The sequence below is a fragment of the Kluyveromyces lactis genome (assembly GCF_000002515.2).
Source record: "Kluyveromyces lactis strain NRRL Y-1140 chromosome F complete sequence".
Lineage (NCBI taxonomy): Eukaryota > Fungi > Ascomycota > Saccharomycetes > Saccharomycetales > Saccharomycetaceae > Kluyveromyces > Kluyveromyces lactis.
Window position 1 is genome coordinate 2,184,540 of NC_006042.1, and position 18,247 is coordinate 2,202,786.

An 18,247-nucleotide genomic window follows, 5' to 3' on the forward strand; every position below is an offset into this window, starting at 1 on the left:
ATTAGTAATTACTCTTTCCATGCACTCATTTGTTTATTAATTATTCATCTTTCGACACAACGTAAGTATAATAGTAGAGTACAATCTAATTGTCTTTTTCTTTACCTAAAATATATATATTAATTAGAAAATGTTTGTCTATGGCTTCATAAGTTGCATAATCAAGTCTAATGGTGATCGACAAGATTTTAGTCCAATTTTACCCAGTATCTTAAACGGTCAAGACACGTAGAGTGTTGGAGTTACCGACACCAGCGGCGAAACCTTGAATGGTGACAATGGTGTCACCGTCAACCAAAATTCCGAATTCCTTGGCCTTCTTGACACCGAAGTTGATTCTCTTTTCAACATCGACAGTCCATTCGGAGTCAGAGGATTCATCGTATACGAATGGGAAGACACCTCTATATAGATGAGAGAATCTAGCAGCTCTTGGGTTTCTAGTAACCATAACAATTGGGACATTTGGCTTGTACTTGGCAACCAATCTTGGAGTGTCACCGGTGGTGGATAGGACAATCAAAGCTCTGGCCTTTTGTTCAAATACAGCAGAAACAGAAGCAGCAGCGATAGTTTCAGTGGTTGAGGTTGGCTTTGGAGTCAAGTTTCTTAAGTCATCGTAAGTTGGGATGTATGGGATGGCTTGTTCAGCAATCAAAGCAGTTTCAGCCATGGTCTTAACGGCATTGATTGGGTAGTTACCCTTGGCAGTTTCACCAGACAACATAACACAGTCAGCACCATCAAGAACGGCGTTACCAACATCAGAGACTTCAGCTCTGGTTGGTCTTGGGTTGTAGGTCATGGATTCCAACATTTGGGTAGCACAGATAACTGGCTTACCAGCCAAGTTACACTTAGCAATCAACTTCTTTTGCACAGCAAACACTTGAGGAGCTGGAATTTCAATACCCAAATCACCTCTAGCAACCATAACACCGTCAGTGACCTTCAAGATATCGTCAAAGTTGTTGACACCTTGTTGGTTTTCAATCTTAACAATGATCTTGATATCCTTACCTTGCTCACCCAAAACTTCTCTGATAGTCAAAACATCTTGAGCGGTTCTGATGAAAGAGGCGAAGACCATGTGGACACCGTTCTTGACACCGAATTTCAAGTCAGACTTGTCCTTTTCGGACAAAGCTGGCAAATCGACATCGGTACCTGGCAAGTTGACACCCTTGTGAGAACAAATCTTACCGGCGTTCAAAGACTTAACCTTCAAGGTGTTGTCATCAATAACTTCCAAAACTTCGAATGACAAAACACCATCATCGACGTAGATAATTCTACCAGCTTCAATGACCTTGGTGATGTTCTTGTAATCAACGTACATGGTTTTGTCGTCACAAGCCTTAGCGTACTTGTCATCAGTAGTGAAGATCATTTCGTGGTTTGGAGGAATTGGGTAATCCACATCGTTAGTGGTGGTACCAGTTCTGATTTCAGGACCCTTAGTGTCCAATGCAATAGCCAGAGGTCTACCTTGGTATAGTTCTTCAGATTTTCTGGCGTTGTCAATGACAGATTGATGGTATTCGTAAGAACCGTGGGAGAAGTTCATACGAACAATGTTCATACCAGCCTTTCTCAATTCAACCAAAGTTTCTGGGTTGTTGGTCTTTGGACCAATGGTACAAATAATTGAGGTTCTTCTCAAGTTGGTACCAGTTTCGGTACTCAAATCGGTCAACCAGCCTAATCTAGATTCCATTGTGAATTTGTATTAATTTCTGTTTGTAATATAGGATGCTGTTTCTGGATCAGTAAATTAAACTCAAATGGTTTGATTAATTTATTGCACAGAAAGTATCAAGTGAATGGGTCTGTATGAAGTAAAAATAAATCTAAAGGTTCTTTTAACAGTAACTTTGACTTTAGTTTAGTTTCGGTTCTTAACGGATTATACTGATAAAGAAAAACATAACTAAAACAATGATTTAAGAGTAGAATGGAAAACCAGCTAACAACTTCAATTAACCCTTTTTCAAGTCTCTCTTTATATATAAACTTTACCATCAGCTTACATCAAAACCAATAAGAGAAAACCCATTGAAGGACCCAATAAATTTCCATATCCATTGCATCCTGATGGGAACAAACTCGCACGGTGTCTAACTGATGATGAGACTTCTGTAGGAATCCAAAGAAAAACCTGACATTGTATGGATTAGTGCATGATGTCGGGCTTCTGGTAATTGGACCAACTCTTGATGTTTTAGGACGCCGGGCTATTGGCTTCTTGTATTCACTCTTTCTTTGTGCACAAACTTCCTAGCTTCCAGTTTTCCCTCGAGCTTATCCAGGCGGATTCCACAAATTGTCCCCCCAACATCTTTTTTTTTTCAGAAACATTTTTCTTTTCGTTCCTGTACTTCCATCATGAGTGAGTGAACTGAAAAACTGGAGCTAAACAGATGGCAATGGAATTCGAACAAGGTGACGACAAAAATTGCTAACGGATCATAGTATATTCTATGAAAGTGCTTCAATCAGTTGGGATAGGAACGAACGCAGGATTGCGAAAACCGTTATTGTTGAATCTTGTCACGTGATAGGGATATCACTATTTTTTTAACTTTTGGCTCTCAGAGTGGACCGGGTACATTTTTTTTGACACTTTCTGTCGCTAAGCCAACTACAGTCCACGATGGTATTATAAATCACGTGTGTAACTTAAGGATGAGAATAGTTGAACAAGATATGCATGAATAGTGGATTTTACGGTGAACTGGATGATGTAGAAAAGACCTGAAGTATTAATTTACATATGAATAAGTTTACTACTGGAGTGTTAACAAAAAAAGGTATAATACGATTTATAAACAATTGGTTTCTCTATCTTAGAATAACCATTCCAAGATTTTTTCCCAGAGGTTTCTTGGTGGGATACGTCTAGCATTCAATTCCTTGGTTTCTTCTTCGATTTCTCTTAGACCCGTAGTGACATCGATTTCGGACACTGAAATCATCCACTGGCTCCAAGTTCTGGTGTAAGCCTTGTGACCCAACCATAGAATGAGGAAGAGCGGTAGAGTGATGTAGGCAGCGATGAAATCCTTGTAATTCCAATGGACAAATGATTCGTACCCGTTGATGAGACAGATGATCGCGATCAGGATGATGTAGAACCACGTGAAGTATGGTTGGAACGGTGTCTTAAACGGAAGTCTGTCGTATAGATTGTTGAAGAAGACGGCTTTTCTGAAACGTAAGTAAGCAACACCTGAACAGATCCAACCAAGGAAACCAGAAATAGTTGAGATGTTAGAGAACCAGTTGAAAACATCAGCGGTGGATGAGGAGACATTCAAGTACGCTAGGCAGGAAAAGGCTGTAGCGAACGCAACACCAGTGTATGGAACACCCCACCTGTTGACTCTGTTGAATATTTTTGGTGCGTATCCTTCTTGGGATAGAGATAACAAGGATCTAGTGGTAGCATACATGAAGGAGTTACCAGAAGACCAAGCAGAAGAGAGAATACACACGTTGATAATGTGAGGCAAAACTTTGATACCTGCGTTTTGAATACCAATAACGAAAGGAGATGAACCAGCACCTGGTTTGCCTTGACTTAACGCGTTAAGTAATACAGGGTCATTTCTCGACACAATGACACCTGCACATAATGAAGACACACAGTAGAAGAAAATCAATCTCCAAACAAATCTTCTGGCAGCCTTTTCAATGTTTCTTCTTGAATCTTGTGCTTCAGTAGAGGTCAAGACAACCAATTCTGGACCCAAGATAAATGCGAAACCTGCACGAATGACACCGGTAATAATATCAGAAAGTCTTCCTGCACCGCCATCGGCCAAATGATACGCCCAAGCACCTGGATCCTTCCAGAAACGGAAACCCAATCTGTCATGATTTGGACCACCACCGAAAAATAGGACGATGGAGACTATAATAATACCCAAGATACAGAAAATTTTCAAAGAACAGAAGATAGCTTCCGATGTACCATAGAATTCCACAGCAGTGCAATTCAATACGACAATAATACCCAAGAAAATAGTAATCCAAGCAGCCTTGGGTACAGCTGTGGTCCAATAAGTGACGACACCGGAGGCTGCGGTACATTCTGCGGCAACAAGAATAACATAACAATAAACGTAGTTCCAACCGACAGCGAAGCCTAAAGATGAATCCACATATCTTGTACATAGAGTAGAGATAGAACCACCAGTTTCATTTTCATCGGGGAGACCTGGAAGGAAACAGACCATTTCAGCTAAAGCGTTCATAACAGGATAGATGATGGTTGACATAATACAGTAAGAGATAAATAAACCTGCAGGACCACATTTGTAAAGAGTAGAAGAAGTACCAACAAACAAACCAGTACCTATACAGCCACCAATAGCAATCAATTGAATATGAGCAGATTTAAGACCTTTCTTTAAATTATGGTCTCCGCTTTGAGGTTTATTTGGTAGAGAACCATTTTTTTCTGAGTCGTTCGAGTAAGATGTTAAATCTAACTCATAAACTTGACCTGTTTGTTTATCCACAACACTGGTCTCGCCAGCATCTTTTAGGTCTTGTAGATTCGACATAATTATTGTAGCTTCGTATTGTTTTCACGCTGTGATGAGCTTCAATTCTGCTATAACGATGATTATGATGATTCAAACAGTTAGTTCGAGGCTTTCGCGTTTCTTTTTTCCAATTTCTTGAAGTTTTACAACGTTGATTCGGTATAGCGGGTCAAAACTCAAAATGAACAGGCCTACTAGTGTGATGTTGAATGATGTAAATATTATAATACCAGCCTATGTTCGCAACCAAAGCAGAATGATAGTTGCAGTATAGGTTAATCGACCTTTAACGTCTGATTATTTATCGTCGTTGGAATATCGGAAATCAATATGCACAAGACCATAACAAGAAAGAGTCGTAAAATAATTTAAGAGGGAATAACCCAACTCCACAAAATATAACATCAAACAAACGACGATATATATACTTAAATGTATGGATTTGAGACAAGTGAGGAATACTACATTCGGAGAAGGGTTCTGCAAAGATCAGACATTTGAGGAGAATCGGTAATCAGCAATTAAAAAAAAACACATTACGAATACATATCAAGTATCGGACGAGAGGTCAGATTAAAAAGCTATCATTACACTGCTATCAATGGATATCTGGATAGCGGAACAGTAAGGAAGAACGGCTAATCGGTGTTTACTCCTCATCTCATATCTCGCTCGCAAACAGGTAAAATCTCCTTTAATCAGGATGAGTAGCTGAATATGCTCCAGAAATACTAGGAACAATTAAACTCATCTCATCAGAAAAACGCCCCTACAACAACCAAAACAAGTCGTAGTCAGTCATATGTATTCTTCTTACACGCCATTATTATTTGATCAGAACATAGAAAAAATAAAAATTCCTGATTATTACAAGAGATACAAAGTACTTATCAAATGTCACTATGTCAAGTCCCAGTAGCTGGATTCCCGCCCCTACAATTACACCGTGAAGTCAATCAAAACAGAAAAAGCGACCTTCAAAGCCATACAAAAACCTTCAGGTTTTTTTGCGCCAAACACCCACTGATAACTAGTATTTCGTTCTCTATATCTTTAATCTCATCTCATCGCATTAGCAATCCCGCCAACTGGGTTTCTCAAGTGGACAATCTCCCAACCAACAAAGAAAGCAGAGCCTTCTTTCAAAGGGCCAACTCGAGGGGCATCATTTTTCAAACTTGTAAACAATGACGGGTGCAAACGTTTCTAGGAAATAAGGTGAAATAATCCCGGCCTCGAGAATGACAGGACGGGAACTGTTAGTTTCTTTTTGTTTTGGTGAGAGTTTTTTTCTTTTTTGATTTTATTTGACCTCGCGCGCGGAATCTTCTGTGTGAGCAAAAAAGAGAGATATTCCGAATGTATCTGTTGTGGACGGTTGAGTACGGGATTTTCCTACTGCTTTTTTTTGGAGCCGCGCGCACTGTGCGGAGGCTGAACGAGTTCAGTGGGACGAGGAAACAGTCACGTGTATGTAAGATGCCATAGCACCCATACCTTTTTCCCGTTTTTTAATCTTTCCGCAAACCCCTGTTGTGGTGTGTGGGCGTCCTGGTCAGCGGGAAACCAATTCCGGACGAAACTCGGCGGATCTTGTTGTCAGGTGAAAAGACTGGGAGGACATGAGGAAGTAAGGGCGGACGAGAGAAGCTGCGGGTTACCCGCACATACATTTGTACCCACTGATAAGGATTGACTATCGTAATCTATCTATCGGTCGTTATCGAGAAGTACTCACTGTACATCGTCCCTGTTTTAGTCCCGCATCGTATCATTTCCCAATCTTTTTGGTTTGACCACGGAGTTTTAGAGTGTGTATAGGACGTCAACTAAGACGGATATCAAGACCCCCTTTGCTATGTTCCGTTTCCGTCTCTGTGTCTTTTGCAGCAGTGGCAGGATAGCTCTGCGAATAACACTGCCGCTTTGACAGCGAAGTAGCTCGACAAGGTTTAGGACGTTACCCTTTAGTGATAAATGGTTAAATCGTAAGTTTTTAAAAAGAAAGGTATTGCAAATACTGTATTGATACAAAGGGTAGAAGTTTGAGTATGATGTGAACTAGTTTAGTTTTCGAATCTTCTTAGGAGCTGTCGACAAGTGTTTTTCAGATGCTCACAAGCCCGTTAAAGAACTGAATGCTCGACAAATTAAAGTTGCCTTCGAGAAAAAAAGACATTGGTTGCGCGTTGCATCAAATATCGAAGTCACGTGCTCTTGTTGACCTTATCTCTGCAGGATGACTCTTCACTAAAAAACGGGCTTCATGAATTTGAAATCAATATATATATATAGTATATGTAAGTATGATTCTGGTCAGATTAAAACCCCAAATGAGAACAATTGGGCTTGTAGTGAAGCGTAAACAGTATACGGAGCATCTTCGCCAAATCAAATTTATTCATTGAAATGAACACAGTTCCTTTCGGACATGAGTTCAAAGCAAAATATTTCACTTACCTGGATTCAGAAGTGACTCTACTCAACCATGGTTCATTTGGTACTACACCTACGATGGTATTAGATGCAGCCAAGAAGAGTCTCGAAGAACATGAGAAGTACCCTTGCAGAGATTACTTCTTGACTTTTATCGAAGAATATAAGCGTCAATTGCAATTAGTCGCGAAGTACCTTGATTTGGAATATAAAAACTGTGCCTTTGTGACCAACGCCACTACAGGTGTTAACACTGTATTGAGGTCAATTCCATTCAATTTCAGCAAAGATAAAATTTTGTTCCATTCCACCACCTATGGGGCTTGTGCCAACACTGTGAAATTTTTGCACGATTACTTCGGATTACAGTACGATGTTATCGATATCAACTACCCATGCGGCAATGATGTGATTGTGCAAGATTTCGAAAAACGTTTGCAAACTAAAGAATATAAGGTGTGCCTCTTTGATATGATTACTTCTCAACCTGGCGCGACATTACCTTATAAAGAACTAATCCAATTGTGTCGTAAATATGGGACTTGGTCTCTGGTCGATGGTGCACATGCTGCAGGTCAAGTTGATTTTGCATTTGTTAATGAATTGAAACCGGACTTTCTCACGACTAACCTACACAAATGGCTTTCTTGCCCTAAATCTGTCGCGTTGTTATATGTTGATCCAAAACATCATGTTATGATTCAGACCATCCCCATATCTCATAACTATACAGCTCCTGCATGCCAATATGTTGAGGGTGACGATGGACATAATTCTAACATCCTTGTTAACAAATTTGCCTTTATCGGCACCGTTTCGTACTCGTCCTATTTTGCTGTGGAGGAAGCATTGAAATTCCGTAAGGACATATGCGGCGGTGAAGAAAAGATTCGAGAATATCAATGGGATTTGCAAGAAGCTGCTATTCCAAAGATTTTGGAGGTTTTTGGCCAAGGATCTGTTCTACTTGAAAACTCGACTAATTCTTTACGTTCACCCGGATTATTCTGTATAGAATTACCGATTAAATCGGAATGTCAACATCTCATTGAAAAGATGAGTACTGATAGAATTTATTTCCTAAACTTTAAGAGTAAATGTGATAAGATCATGCTCGCAGAGTATAAATGTTATGCGCCATTCCAAATTAACAACAGTCACTTGTTTATTAGATTTTCTGTTCAGGTTTTCAACGAACCTAGTGACTATGAAAAAGGTGCTACCATTATCAAAGACATCATTTACGGAGTTTTGGAGGAAGAGGCAAATAATACCAAACGCGATGAAGTGAACAGTCGCTTAGATTCGTTGTTAATTTGAGATTGCTTTTATGTAAAATTTGACTAACATTGATAATTTATGCATCTTCTATGTCATCGCTTTCCTTCATAGATTTTATATTTTAAATTGACATTGGATTTTATAATCTTGATTTGACAACAATGAAAAGGAAAAAAGTAAATTCAATATCATCTCAATTTATAGACATGATAGATAATCTCAATACTACCAATATCGATTGTCATTCCAAACACTTTATTGCATTAAAGAGATCTTCATTACAGTATCTTTATGCCATATTCTTGTTCACTTCTGATTTTTGAAGAGTTTTAAACACAATTGCTAGGAAAAGATAAACCCTTTTATTGAAAGCTTGCAAAAGACCTCAAGAATCCCTTCTCCCACCACAACCAAGCATAACACTCGAATAGTATGACATCAACAGCTCGACTCTCTAAAGACGTCCTTATACGAAAGCTGCAACATGGCATGTCCGATTTCACCAATTTCGAAGAGACAATAGGAGTGCTTCAACTCTTCGAGGTTGATCCTCTCATACTCGAGAAGGCTTTGCCTTCATTAATTAATGAATTGCTTTCGACATATTTTACTACCAACACTGATAATCGGCTCAAGATTGCACGGCTCTTTTACGAGTATTCAAAGATATTCAAAAACAAAAGGATACGGGTACAGATTCCCATCAAGATTTATGATCTGTCGAAAGTTTTAGCGCTATTGAAGTCTTCTCAAGATTGGCATTCTCAGTATTTACTAATTACATGGCTCGCTATGCTCGTAATCTCTCCTTTCAAATTTGATAATGATACTGAAATCCTTTTGATTGTATCGAAGTTCAATCATATGGCTCTTATGAGACCCTTAATTTCTAACATTAAGGCTGAGCTTTGGTCAAAAAACTACGCATTGATTGAACTACCTGAAAAAATTTCACAAGTAGACCCCATAGATCTCAGCTACATGTTAAAAACTTTGAAGCACAAAACAACATATCCCTTCAGCATTGAACAATTGATAGAGTTTACGCAATATATCACATCTCTCACTTCATTTGATAAAGAAATTGATGCTCTGTATACGTTGCAATTACTTCCGCATTTTGTTACTGTTCTAGCAAACAGAGATGAGACCTACTCTTGTATTTATGATATTTTGTTCTGGATGACCTCCACAATCAATCTTTCTTTCACTGACCTACGATTCAAATTGGCTAAATCTGTTTCGAAAATAGTCCTCTTTGTCTCTAATATTGATGAAGAAAGCAGTGAAATGATAATAACTGACTGTGTTAATGATACTGAAGCATTGTTAAAAACAAATTCAAACGAATCGATGGACTCAGACAGACTTCATACATTTTTACTGATTCAAGCAGAATTTTGCAGGAGCCGACTTTTAACGATATCTCATATCAGAAAATTCACGCAGAGTATACTTCCAGTAATTAGCAAATTTCAACAGAAGAGAATGATGAGCACGCAAGGACATCAAATAAGAGATGCAGCTAATTTTTTTTGCTGGAGTGCATTCAGAAGTTATACGAATATTGAGCTTCAGTCTCTCAAAAATATGTTCCTCAACCTATTATTTACAGCAAACTTTGACCATTCACCATTGATAAGAAAATCTGCTATGGCAGCTCTTCAAGAATGTCTAGGAAGGCAAGGAAACGTCCTACTAGATAATGTGACGGTTCTTCGACTTGCAGAGATGCACTTTGGTCAGCTGTCGAATGCACTAACTCTTTTTGAGTTGTTCAATGGAAGATATGAAAGTTATATTGATGAAATGGTACAGTGGCTAGTTCTTTATAGCGTTGGACAGAACTACGATTATCAATTCGTTGAAAAGGCCACTTCCCTACTTTCAGAGATGACATCCCAAATCAATGAAAAATCCCTTTCTAATATGGTTTCAAAGTATATCAATGAAATATCTGTGAAGGGATTGAAATATCAGGACCCTGACATATGTGCAAGAAGTGTTTATCTACAATGCAAAATTGACACTGAAAGTCTCCTGAAAAGTTCAGACGTTCTTGCAATTTTGCACCAACAGAAAATCCCCAAAGTTTGGAATGACCAGATTTCCTTTCAGGCATTAGCTGAGTTGGGAGGTATTTGTTCATTAGTTTTGGATGGTTCTTTACTCTCAAAACAGCAGGTAGAACGGATTTTTCTAATTGCAAGACATGCTCAGATGAATCATTCAAATTATGACGATATTTCGAAACTATTGAATCAACTAGTATCTTTTATTTCCGCAGATAGCGAACCTTTTGATGATTCATCCACAGAATGCTCATTTTGGGCTATATTCTATCAGTTATTCAGACTTCAACAACCTCTCATCTGCTGCGCTGCACCGTTTTTGTCACAGAACCAATTTATTTCCTTGTTTTATGATTCGGTTTCCAAAATGTCTTGTGAGTATAAGGGAAAAATGATTGATTCTCTTTCTCAGGCTATCTCTAGATATTCTCCTGATGAACATCTTCAGATATTCCTTCAAGATGTTGTATTATTCTTGGACGACTATACCACTACAGACAAAGGAGATGTTGGCCGCTTGACTAGGCTTTCCACAGTGAACTTGATTCTAAAACATAGCATGTTATTTAGAAAGTTGACTTGTCTCCCATTCATTGAAAACTCATTATTAAGATTAACGGGAGAGCCCTCTACGGAAATCAGACTAAAATGCTTCGAAGCGTTATGTACTCTTCGACATGTTTCCCTTGAGAACCCTCCTTGCAATTTTAATGCAATCCGACTTTATAATCTACACTATAGGGGGAACAACGAATTCTGGAAAGGGTACTTTTTTTCGGCTGGGGCAATTCATTCGACCGATAGACTAATCTCTTCCGCAATCGACGATCTTCTTACTTATTACCAAGGCCTTGAATTGGCTGACCGATTATTGCAATTGAATGAGTTTGCTCGGATTGTTCCATCCGCCAAAGAATTCGAGGAGCTGAAAGCATCCAAAATGCGTAACAATATACTGGGAACCATACCGAGAGAGATCATAAAGTCAACTATCACATTTCTTAACTGCTGGTGTCGGATGCTAGAATCTGGAATAACTCTCGAAGAAGATTTTAACTATAGCGGTTTTTTTGCCCGTGTGTACAATCTTCAACTTGCTGCAAGGTCAGTATCTGTCACCAGTTATGCTTTCAGGCTATTAACCCTTCTTGTCTGCCATCAGATACTTAATGTCAGGAAAAACTCAGCACAATTTGCGAATACCTTCATCAAAATACTATTAAAACAATTAGCCGCAGCCAAACAAAGAACCGAATTTTCCAGTATTCAAAACGTTGCTTTGGAATCTCTAACTCATATCTACATATGTGCTGACAGGAATAAAAAAATTGAACTTATACAAGAAAACTCCACAACTCCGCAGCAGTTCTCTGCTCTAAAAAACACTGATCTTTTAATCTAGAAGATTACTTCCGGACAGGTGCAGCATTATTGGAATCTGTACACGTTTCTTCGATAATACGAAGAAGATTCTCTAAACGAACTCTATCATTTTTATCCTGTCTGATATTATAGACGTTTCTGGCAGAAGACCCGTTCTTGGCCAGGTACCTCATTTCAAGTTCCTCAATACGCTCAACAGAGCATTCAGGGACAAAATTTTCTACCATCGCTGTTCGCATAACTTCATGAGAAAGTTCAGCATTAAGCCCATTTTCCTCAAAGAATTTTATAAGCGTAGACTGAATATTAATAACGGAATGCCCTAATTTATCTGCAGCAGTAGATAAAAACATGCTAATGTTTGTCGGAAAACAAAATTCGTAAGTGGAACCATCACTTTTAAGAAAACTTTTACAATGCTGCTTCAAAAAATGGTAGTAATAGTAGTAAAATTCTTCGTGTGTATGACCTTTAAGGGAATTGTTCAAAAGCACAGAGTAGTCGAATGGCATTAATTCCACAGAATCGGCAATCTTTTTCTGTAAGAAGTTGAAGAGCAATAAACTGGCAGTTTTATGCGTCGGTTTATTGCTCGACATTGCAGGAAAAAATGCATGGAAGTTCGAATAACGAGCCTTATTAGTTGCATTCGCTACGAAAAGGAGCACCATCTCCCGGTCAGAAAAAGCGCTTTCCAAAAATTCAATAAAACATTGAAAACCCTGACCACTGGCATGTTTTATAAATAACCCAAAAATGTCACATTTCATCTTTTGATTGAAATTCGGTTTTACCACACTTTTGAAAAATGAGTAATAATCCCTGCCCTGTTGAAGAGGTGGTATTTTGGAGATTAAAAAGTCCAAATTCATCTCATACTGTGAAAGGTCAACATTAGAATTGTTTAATATAGCCAATACCAATTCCATATTGGAATCTTCGACATCGTTAAGGGAGAGGGTGTTATGCAACGGTGCATAAGAGTCAGGATATAATTCCAAAAGAAGTTTGTTAGTTTGTTTTAGCATATTTCGATCAATAAATGCTCTGAAATCTGTAATGGTGTCTGGTCTTAATTTAAACCCCATATCCGAGTACTTTTTTAGTCCAAGATTAGCTGTAGTTTCATCCCCAGATATGAGAAACCGCTCAACAAAGCGCTCGAGTTCATATTGAACAATGAACAAAGGTACCAATTCAGTGTTTTGGATGTGGTTCCTGTAATAAGCTATCAGTTTGGTACGTTGGTCGGTTTCTTGATAAAATCTTAGCATTGTCATATGTTTTACGGTATGCCACTGAACTGCAGCCATGTTTGGAAAACTTGTCAGAACTATTTCCAAGGCCGCTTTAATCATCAATAGTGATCTGCCCTTAGTAATCATCGTTAGAGTCCGGAGTAGAAAGGATATGGAAGGAGATATGGTATTAATTTTAGTACAGTATTTTTGTAACAAATGAAGGTTGTATTTTGAAATAGCAGTGAGTTCTTGATTATTTAGACGATTACTCGTCATGGACATCATCATCTTATTGAAAACAAAGTAGAGCTCTTCCGGAATACCTGCTTCGTCTTTATACAACGTCTCGCCTGGGGGTTTGATCCATTCAATTTTATTTGTTTTTAGGAGGCTCAACATATGGAAAGCCTGTTTAAATTTACGCTCTCTAAGTAGCACATCCATATACGAAGAAACAGCTGGTAACCATAGTATGTCCTTTCGAGCACCGCCATTCTTTCCCGAGTCTTTATACCATGTAGAGTTCAAAAAAGCTCTTGTGGAATCATTAAGTAGCTTACTGGACCCACGATCTCGCAATAACTCTTCATCCAAGGTTTCTCTTAACAAAGAGAGATATGATTGATCGTATGAAGAAGAAGCAACTTTTTGTTTAGAGATCGCACTGCTTATTGATTTTACCTTATTCATGACGCAAATGCACAAACCTCACACAACAAATTTGGTAAACAGTAATGTTTTGCTGGCTGAGGGCTTACAATTGTGTAAAAAATAAGTCGAATGTTAGTGAAGATGGCAGTGAAAAGAAACAAAGAGCGGCTCAGTGCAATACAAAAAGCATAACTGGAAAGTGCCTTAATTCTTTGGATGTCGTCTTAAGTTAATTTTTTTTGTATTGCCAACTGTATTTGATATATGAGAGAAAAACAAAAAAAAATGAAAGCGATGAGCATAGAAAATATTGGACGGATAAATCAAGAAACAAAACACTATGACACGAAAAGAGCGTGTAACAAAGAGAGTATCTTCACCAATGGCACTTTATGTATATATAAACAAACAGATTCAAAGCTGACCAACTTTTTAATAGCAGCGTCACATTAAATATTGTTTGAAAAAAGTTTCAATCGTTTGTTAGGGTTTTTTTCGGGGGAAAGTTTGACACTTTTCGGTAGTTTATGTTTTACAACAGCAAAGGTATCAATGTTCTCATCAATTTTTATGCAATCAGAGCTTAACTGTAAAACTTTCTTTTTGTATATTCTTTCCAATTGACTAGTATGTTTTTCCACCCAAACCTGATGTAAAGCTTCTTCCACATCACATCTATTAAAAGTAGAAACTTGTAGACATTTCTTAACAAAACTCTTGGCACTATCTGTGATAGCAATCCATTGTCTAGCAGTAAAATTTAGTTTTCCAGTTCTAACATTTTTGATGATGCTTGCTTCAGATCCATCACCATAAAAAGGGGAAATCCCAGTGAGCATGATGTGTGTTATGACGCCGAGGGACCAAATATCGCACTTGGAATCATAGCCGTTGTTGTCTGGATCTAAGGTAGCAGTTCTACTGAACGATCGATAAATATTACGATCGGCTTTGAATCCCACTTCTGGTGCACAATATTCCGGAGTACCGACCACAGTATGCATTCTTTCTTTTGTATTTTGAGATAATTCTTTTGCAATACCAAAATCTGCAAGAACAACCTTAGTACATGGTTCTGGGGTATGCAAGAGGATATTGTCCAACTTCAAATCCCTGTGAACGATGCCGTTTGAATGTAAGAACTTCAAAGCTAAGAGAATCTGATATATGATTATCAACGATTCTGTTTCAGAAATCGGAACTAAGCAATCGCCTTTTGCCAAATAAGAGAAGAGATCACCTCCCGATATAAGATCCTGAAAAATGTATACATTGCCAAGGGCATCAACACAAGATTGATGAATACGAATAATATTTGGATGATTCAATTTTTCAAGAATGGTGGCTTCTTTCACCATCCTAGTCTTTGCAGTGTTGATAACTTTTACAGCATATGAAACAGTCTTTTTAGCAACTTGTCTTTTCATATTGTGGTCCACTTTTTCTGCTACCAAGACATGTCCAAAAGTTCCTGAGCCCACTATACGCGGCACAATTTTCCATCGATCCCATTCCGATTTAATTCTCAACCCAGTCATAAACTGTGACATCGTTTCGCTTTTCACTGCAGAGAACTTAAATTTTGCCCCGTTTGGTAATTGAATCACGTCTTGGTTGGATAACAAGTATGGGACGTCTCTGGATAAGACCTGCTCATTGACCATCGTCCCATTCAATGACATATCCTTTATGTAGCAAAGTGGAACGCTCTCGGGATCAAATCTGATGCCCCATAGCACACAGTGAATGTTCGAAACAGAAGGATGTTCAACAGAGTAAATACACTCCTCAGTGTTCCGTCCAAGTTTCAATACCTTATTAATTTCAATTTGGAAATGATTTACGATGAACTGCGGCGAGGAGTCCAGCTCGCTCTCCAAATCGACTTCCAATACTCCCAAAACTTTGTCCATTTTTTTAGCCTCCGTCTATCCAATATAGTGGGAACTATTCCAACAGAGGGAGAAGTGGCTAATGAGGCTCCTCTTAAGGATCTGAGACTGCCATGCTGTATGTTTATATAGATGCCAGATGTGCGCGGCTAAAATGAAACGACAAAAAAGCGAATATTAAGAAAACAAACAACCAATTCATTACCCGGCAAGCAAAGAAGAATGGCCCACGTGAAACAAAATTGCAATCCGATGACATAATCACAATATGCACCACGTGACTCTAAGATCCTCTTGAGCACAATTCAAAAGAAACACATACCGCAAGTAACCCCACTTCCCATATCGTTCAACGTCCTCTCCAACCTCTATCCTCTACATGCAAGCACAGGCGCTCAAACACCACCATGTTGCTCGCTAACAACTTCTAACCCTCTCATAACCCTTCATTAATTGTCACTGGGAACGTTCCAGTCAGCAATGTTTGCCTGAACTTCCCCTCTGTATTTCGAAAAAGTACTCACGAACTCTACGTACTCCATTCATCACGGCCCTCGAAGAAGCTTTTTTCCCTGCAAAACAGTAAAGAAAGAAAAAGAAAAAGCCATGAAAAACTATTATGGGAATTACTCACAGTCAAGTTCTGGCGATACTTTTTTCTGGCGATGCTGAAATATTGAAAAACTGAAAAATTCTGAATCGAGTGAAAAATTTCGGCAAAAAGACGTGATGTGATGAGCCATGTCTTATATATATATATATGCACCAGAACAGTCTTTGTCTGGTGAGATTTTAGGACACGGAGTTTGTGCAGTTGATTCATAGGATAGCTATTTAGGGGAGACATTAAGCTACTGTTCCAAAGGTGATACGACCAGGCAACCATACCCCATATTGAGTATGATATTCAGGAACACCGTTGTGCGTTTAGCACAGGCTGGGAAAAAAGCTATTCCTCCAGTGAAACTAGCGTACAAGAATATGCTAAAAGATCCATCGACGAAATATAGACCATACCCACAGATCAACTTGGAAAATAGACAATGGCCTTCGAAGACCATCACCAAGGCTCCTAGGTGGCTTTCTACCGATCTAAGAGACGGGAATCAATCTTTACCAGATCCTATGTCTGTCGAGCAGAAGAAGGAATATTTCCATAAGTTGATTGAGATTGGTTTCAAAGAAATTGAGGTCTCATTCCCATCTGCGTCGCAAACAGATTTCGACTTCACAAGATACGCTGTTGAAAACGCCCCAGAAGATGTTTCCATTCAATGTCTTGTTCAATCGAGAGAACATTTGATTAGAAGAACAGTTGAAGCTTTGCATGGTGCTAAGAAAGCCACCATCCATACGTATTTGGCCACCTCCGACATGTTCCGTGACATTGTGTTCAACATGTCCCAAGAAGAAGCTATTGCTAAAGCTGTGGAAGCCACCAAGTTAGTTAGGAAATTGACCAAGGATGATCCTTCGCAAAGTGCTACACAATGGACTTACCAGTTCTCTCCAGAATGTTTCAGTGATACACCTGTAGAATTTGCTGTTGAGATCTGTGAAGCCGTAAAGGCTGCTTGGGAACCAACTGAGGAAAACCCAATCATTTTCAACCTACCTGCTACCGTCGAAGTCGCTACTCCAAACATTTACGCTGATCAAATTGAATACTTTTCAACTCACATATCTGAACGTGAAAAGGTCTGTATCTCCACACATGCGCACAACGACCGTGGCTGTGGTGTTGCTGCTTCTGAACTAGGTATTTTGGCTGGTGCTGACCGTGTCGAAGGTTGTTTATTCGGTAATGGTGAACGTACTGGTAACGTTGACTTGGTTACTGTCGCATTGAACATGTACACTCAAGGTGTTTCTCCAGAATTAGACTTATCTGATATTAACTCAGTCATTGAAGTAGTGGAAAGATGTAACAAGATTGCAGTTTCACCAAGAGCCCCATATGGTGGTGACTTGGTCGTTTGTGCTTTCAGTGGTTCTCATCAAGATGCTATCAAAAAGGGTTTCAATCTTCAAGAAAAGAGACGTAGTCAAGGTGATACTCTATGGAAAATTCCATACTTGCCATTGGATCCAAAGGATATCGGTAGAGACTACGAAGCTGTCATCCGTGTCAACTCTCAATCTGGTAAGGGGGGTGCCGCTTGGGTTGTCTTGAGATCTTTGGGCCTAGATTTGCCAAGAAACTTGCAAATTGAATTTTCCACTCAAGTGCAAGAAAAGGCTGATGCTCTAGGTAAGGAACTAAAGGCAAACGAAATTGTCAGCACCTTCAAGTCGTTATACAACCTCGATGGAAGCGCCTCCAACATTTCTTTGTTAGAATACAATGTTTCTAAAGTACAGGGTGATCAGAAGAGTTTTGTTGGTCAAGTCCAGATCGACAACGAAGTCGTCGGCATTGAAGGTCTCGGAAACGGTCCAATTTCCTCTCTAATCGATGCGTTGTCAAATTTGCTCGGTGTTAAACTTGGTGTTGCCAACTACACCGAACATTCCTTAGGATCTGGTTCTTCAACAAAGGCTGCTTCTTACGTGCATATTGCTTACAGAAGAGAAATTGACAACGAAAAGGCCTACCAATGGGGTATTGGTATGTCTGAAGATGTTGGAGAGGCTTCTGCCAAAGCCATCCTTTCTGCTGTTAATAACTTGATCAAAAAGGGCGAACTAACAATACCAGCTCATCGTGACTCAGCCTCAGCATCTGCATAGTCAGCGGAGTT

At 39.0% G+C, this 18,247-nt stretch overlaps 7 protein-coding genes across 7 annotated transcripts; 3 read left to right on the forward strand and 4 right to left on the reverse strand.

Moving 5' to 3' along the window:
• Nucleotides 1-211: 211 nt before the first annotated feature.
• On the reverse strand, nt 212-1,717 carry PYK2 (pyruvate kinase PYK2; the record flags this gene model as incomplete). Its single annotated transcript, XM_456122.1, has 1 exon — nt 212-1,717. The coding sequence occupies one exon, from the start codon at nt 1,715-1,717 to the stop codon at nt 212-214; it is 1,506 nt and encodes a 501-aa protein (XP_456122.1).
• Nucleotides 1,718-2,846: 1,129 nt separating this feature from the next.
• On the reverse strand, nt 2,847-4,568 carry PUT4 (proline permease PUT4; the record flags this gene model as incomplete). Its single annotated transcript, XM_456123.1, has 1 exon — nt 2,847-4,568. The coding sequence occupies one exon, from the start codon at nt 4,566-4,568 to the stop codon at nt 2,847-2,849; it is 1,722 nt and encodes a 573-aa protein (XP_456123.1).
• Nucleotides 4,569-6,959: 2,391 nt separating this feature from the next.
• On the forward strand, nt 6,960-8,306 carry KLLA0_F23441g (uncharacterized protein; the record flags this gene model as incomplete). The annotated part of the gene is made up of 1 exon (XM_456124.1): nt 6,960-8,306. The coding sequence occupies one exon, from the start codon at nt 6,960-6,962 to the stop codon at nt 8,304-8,306; it is 1,347 nt and encodes a 448-aa protein (XP_456124.1).
• Nucleotides 8,307-8,699: 393 nt separating this feature from the next.
• CIN1 (Cin1p) lies at nt 8,700-11,741 on the forward strand (the record flags this gene model as incomplete). The annotated part of the gene is made up of 1 exon (XM_456125.1): nt 8,700-11,741. One exon carries the CDS (start codon nt 8,700-8,702, stop codon nt 11,739-11,741), a length of 3,042 nt encoding a protein of 1,013 aa, XP_456125.1.
• A 4-nt stretch (nt 11,742-11,745) lies between these two features.
• Nucleotides 11,746-13,653, reverse strand: KLLA0_F23485g (uncharacterized protein; the record flags this gene model as incomplete). Its single annotated transcript, XM_456126.1, has 1 exon — nt 11,746-13,653. One exon carries the CDS (start codon nt 13,651-13,653, stop codon nt 11,746-11,748), a length of 1,908 nt encoding a protein of 635 aa, XP_456126.1.
• A 410-nt stretch (nt 13,654-14,063) lies between these two features.
• Nucleotides 14,064-15,527, reverse strand: MEK1 (serine/threonine protein kinase MEK1; the record flags this gene model as incomplete). The annotated part of the gene is made up of 1 exon (XM_456127.1): nt 14,064-15,527. The coding sequence occupies one exon, from the start codon at nt 15,525-15,527 to the stop codon at nt 14,064-14,066; it is 1,464 nt and encodes a 487-aa protein (XP_456127.1).
• Nucleotides 15,528-16,406: 879 nt separating this feature from the next.
• Nucleotides 16,407-18,236, forward strand: KLLA0_F23529g (uncharacterized protein; the record flags this gene model as incomplete). The annotated part of the gene is made up of 1 exon (XM_456128.1): nt 16,407-18,236. One exon carries the CDS (start codon nt 16,407-16,409, stop codon nt 18,234-18,236), a length of 1,830 nt encoding a protein of 609 aa, XP_456128.1.
• Nucleotides 18,237-18,247: the final 11 nt, after the last annotated feature.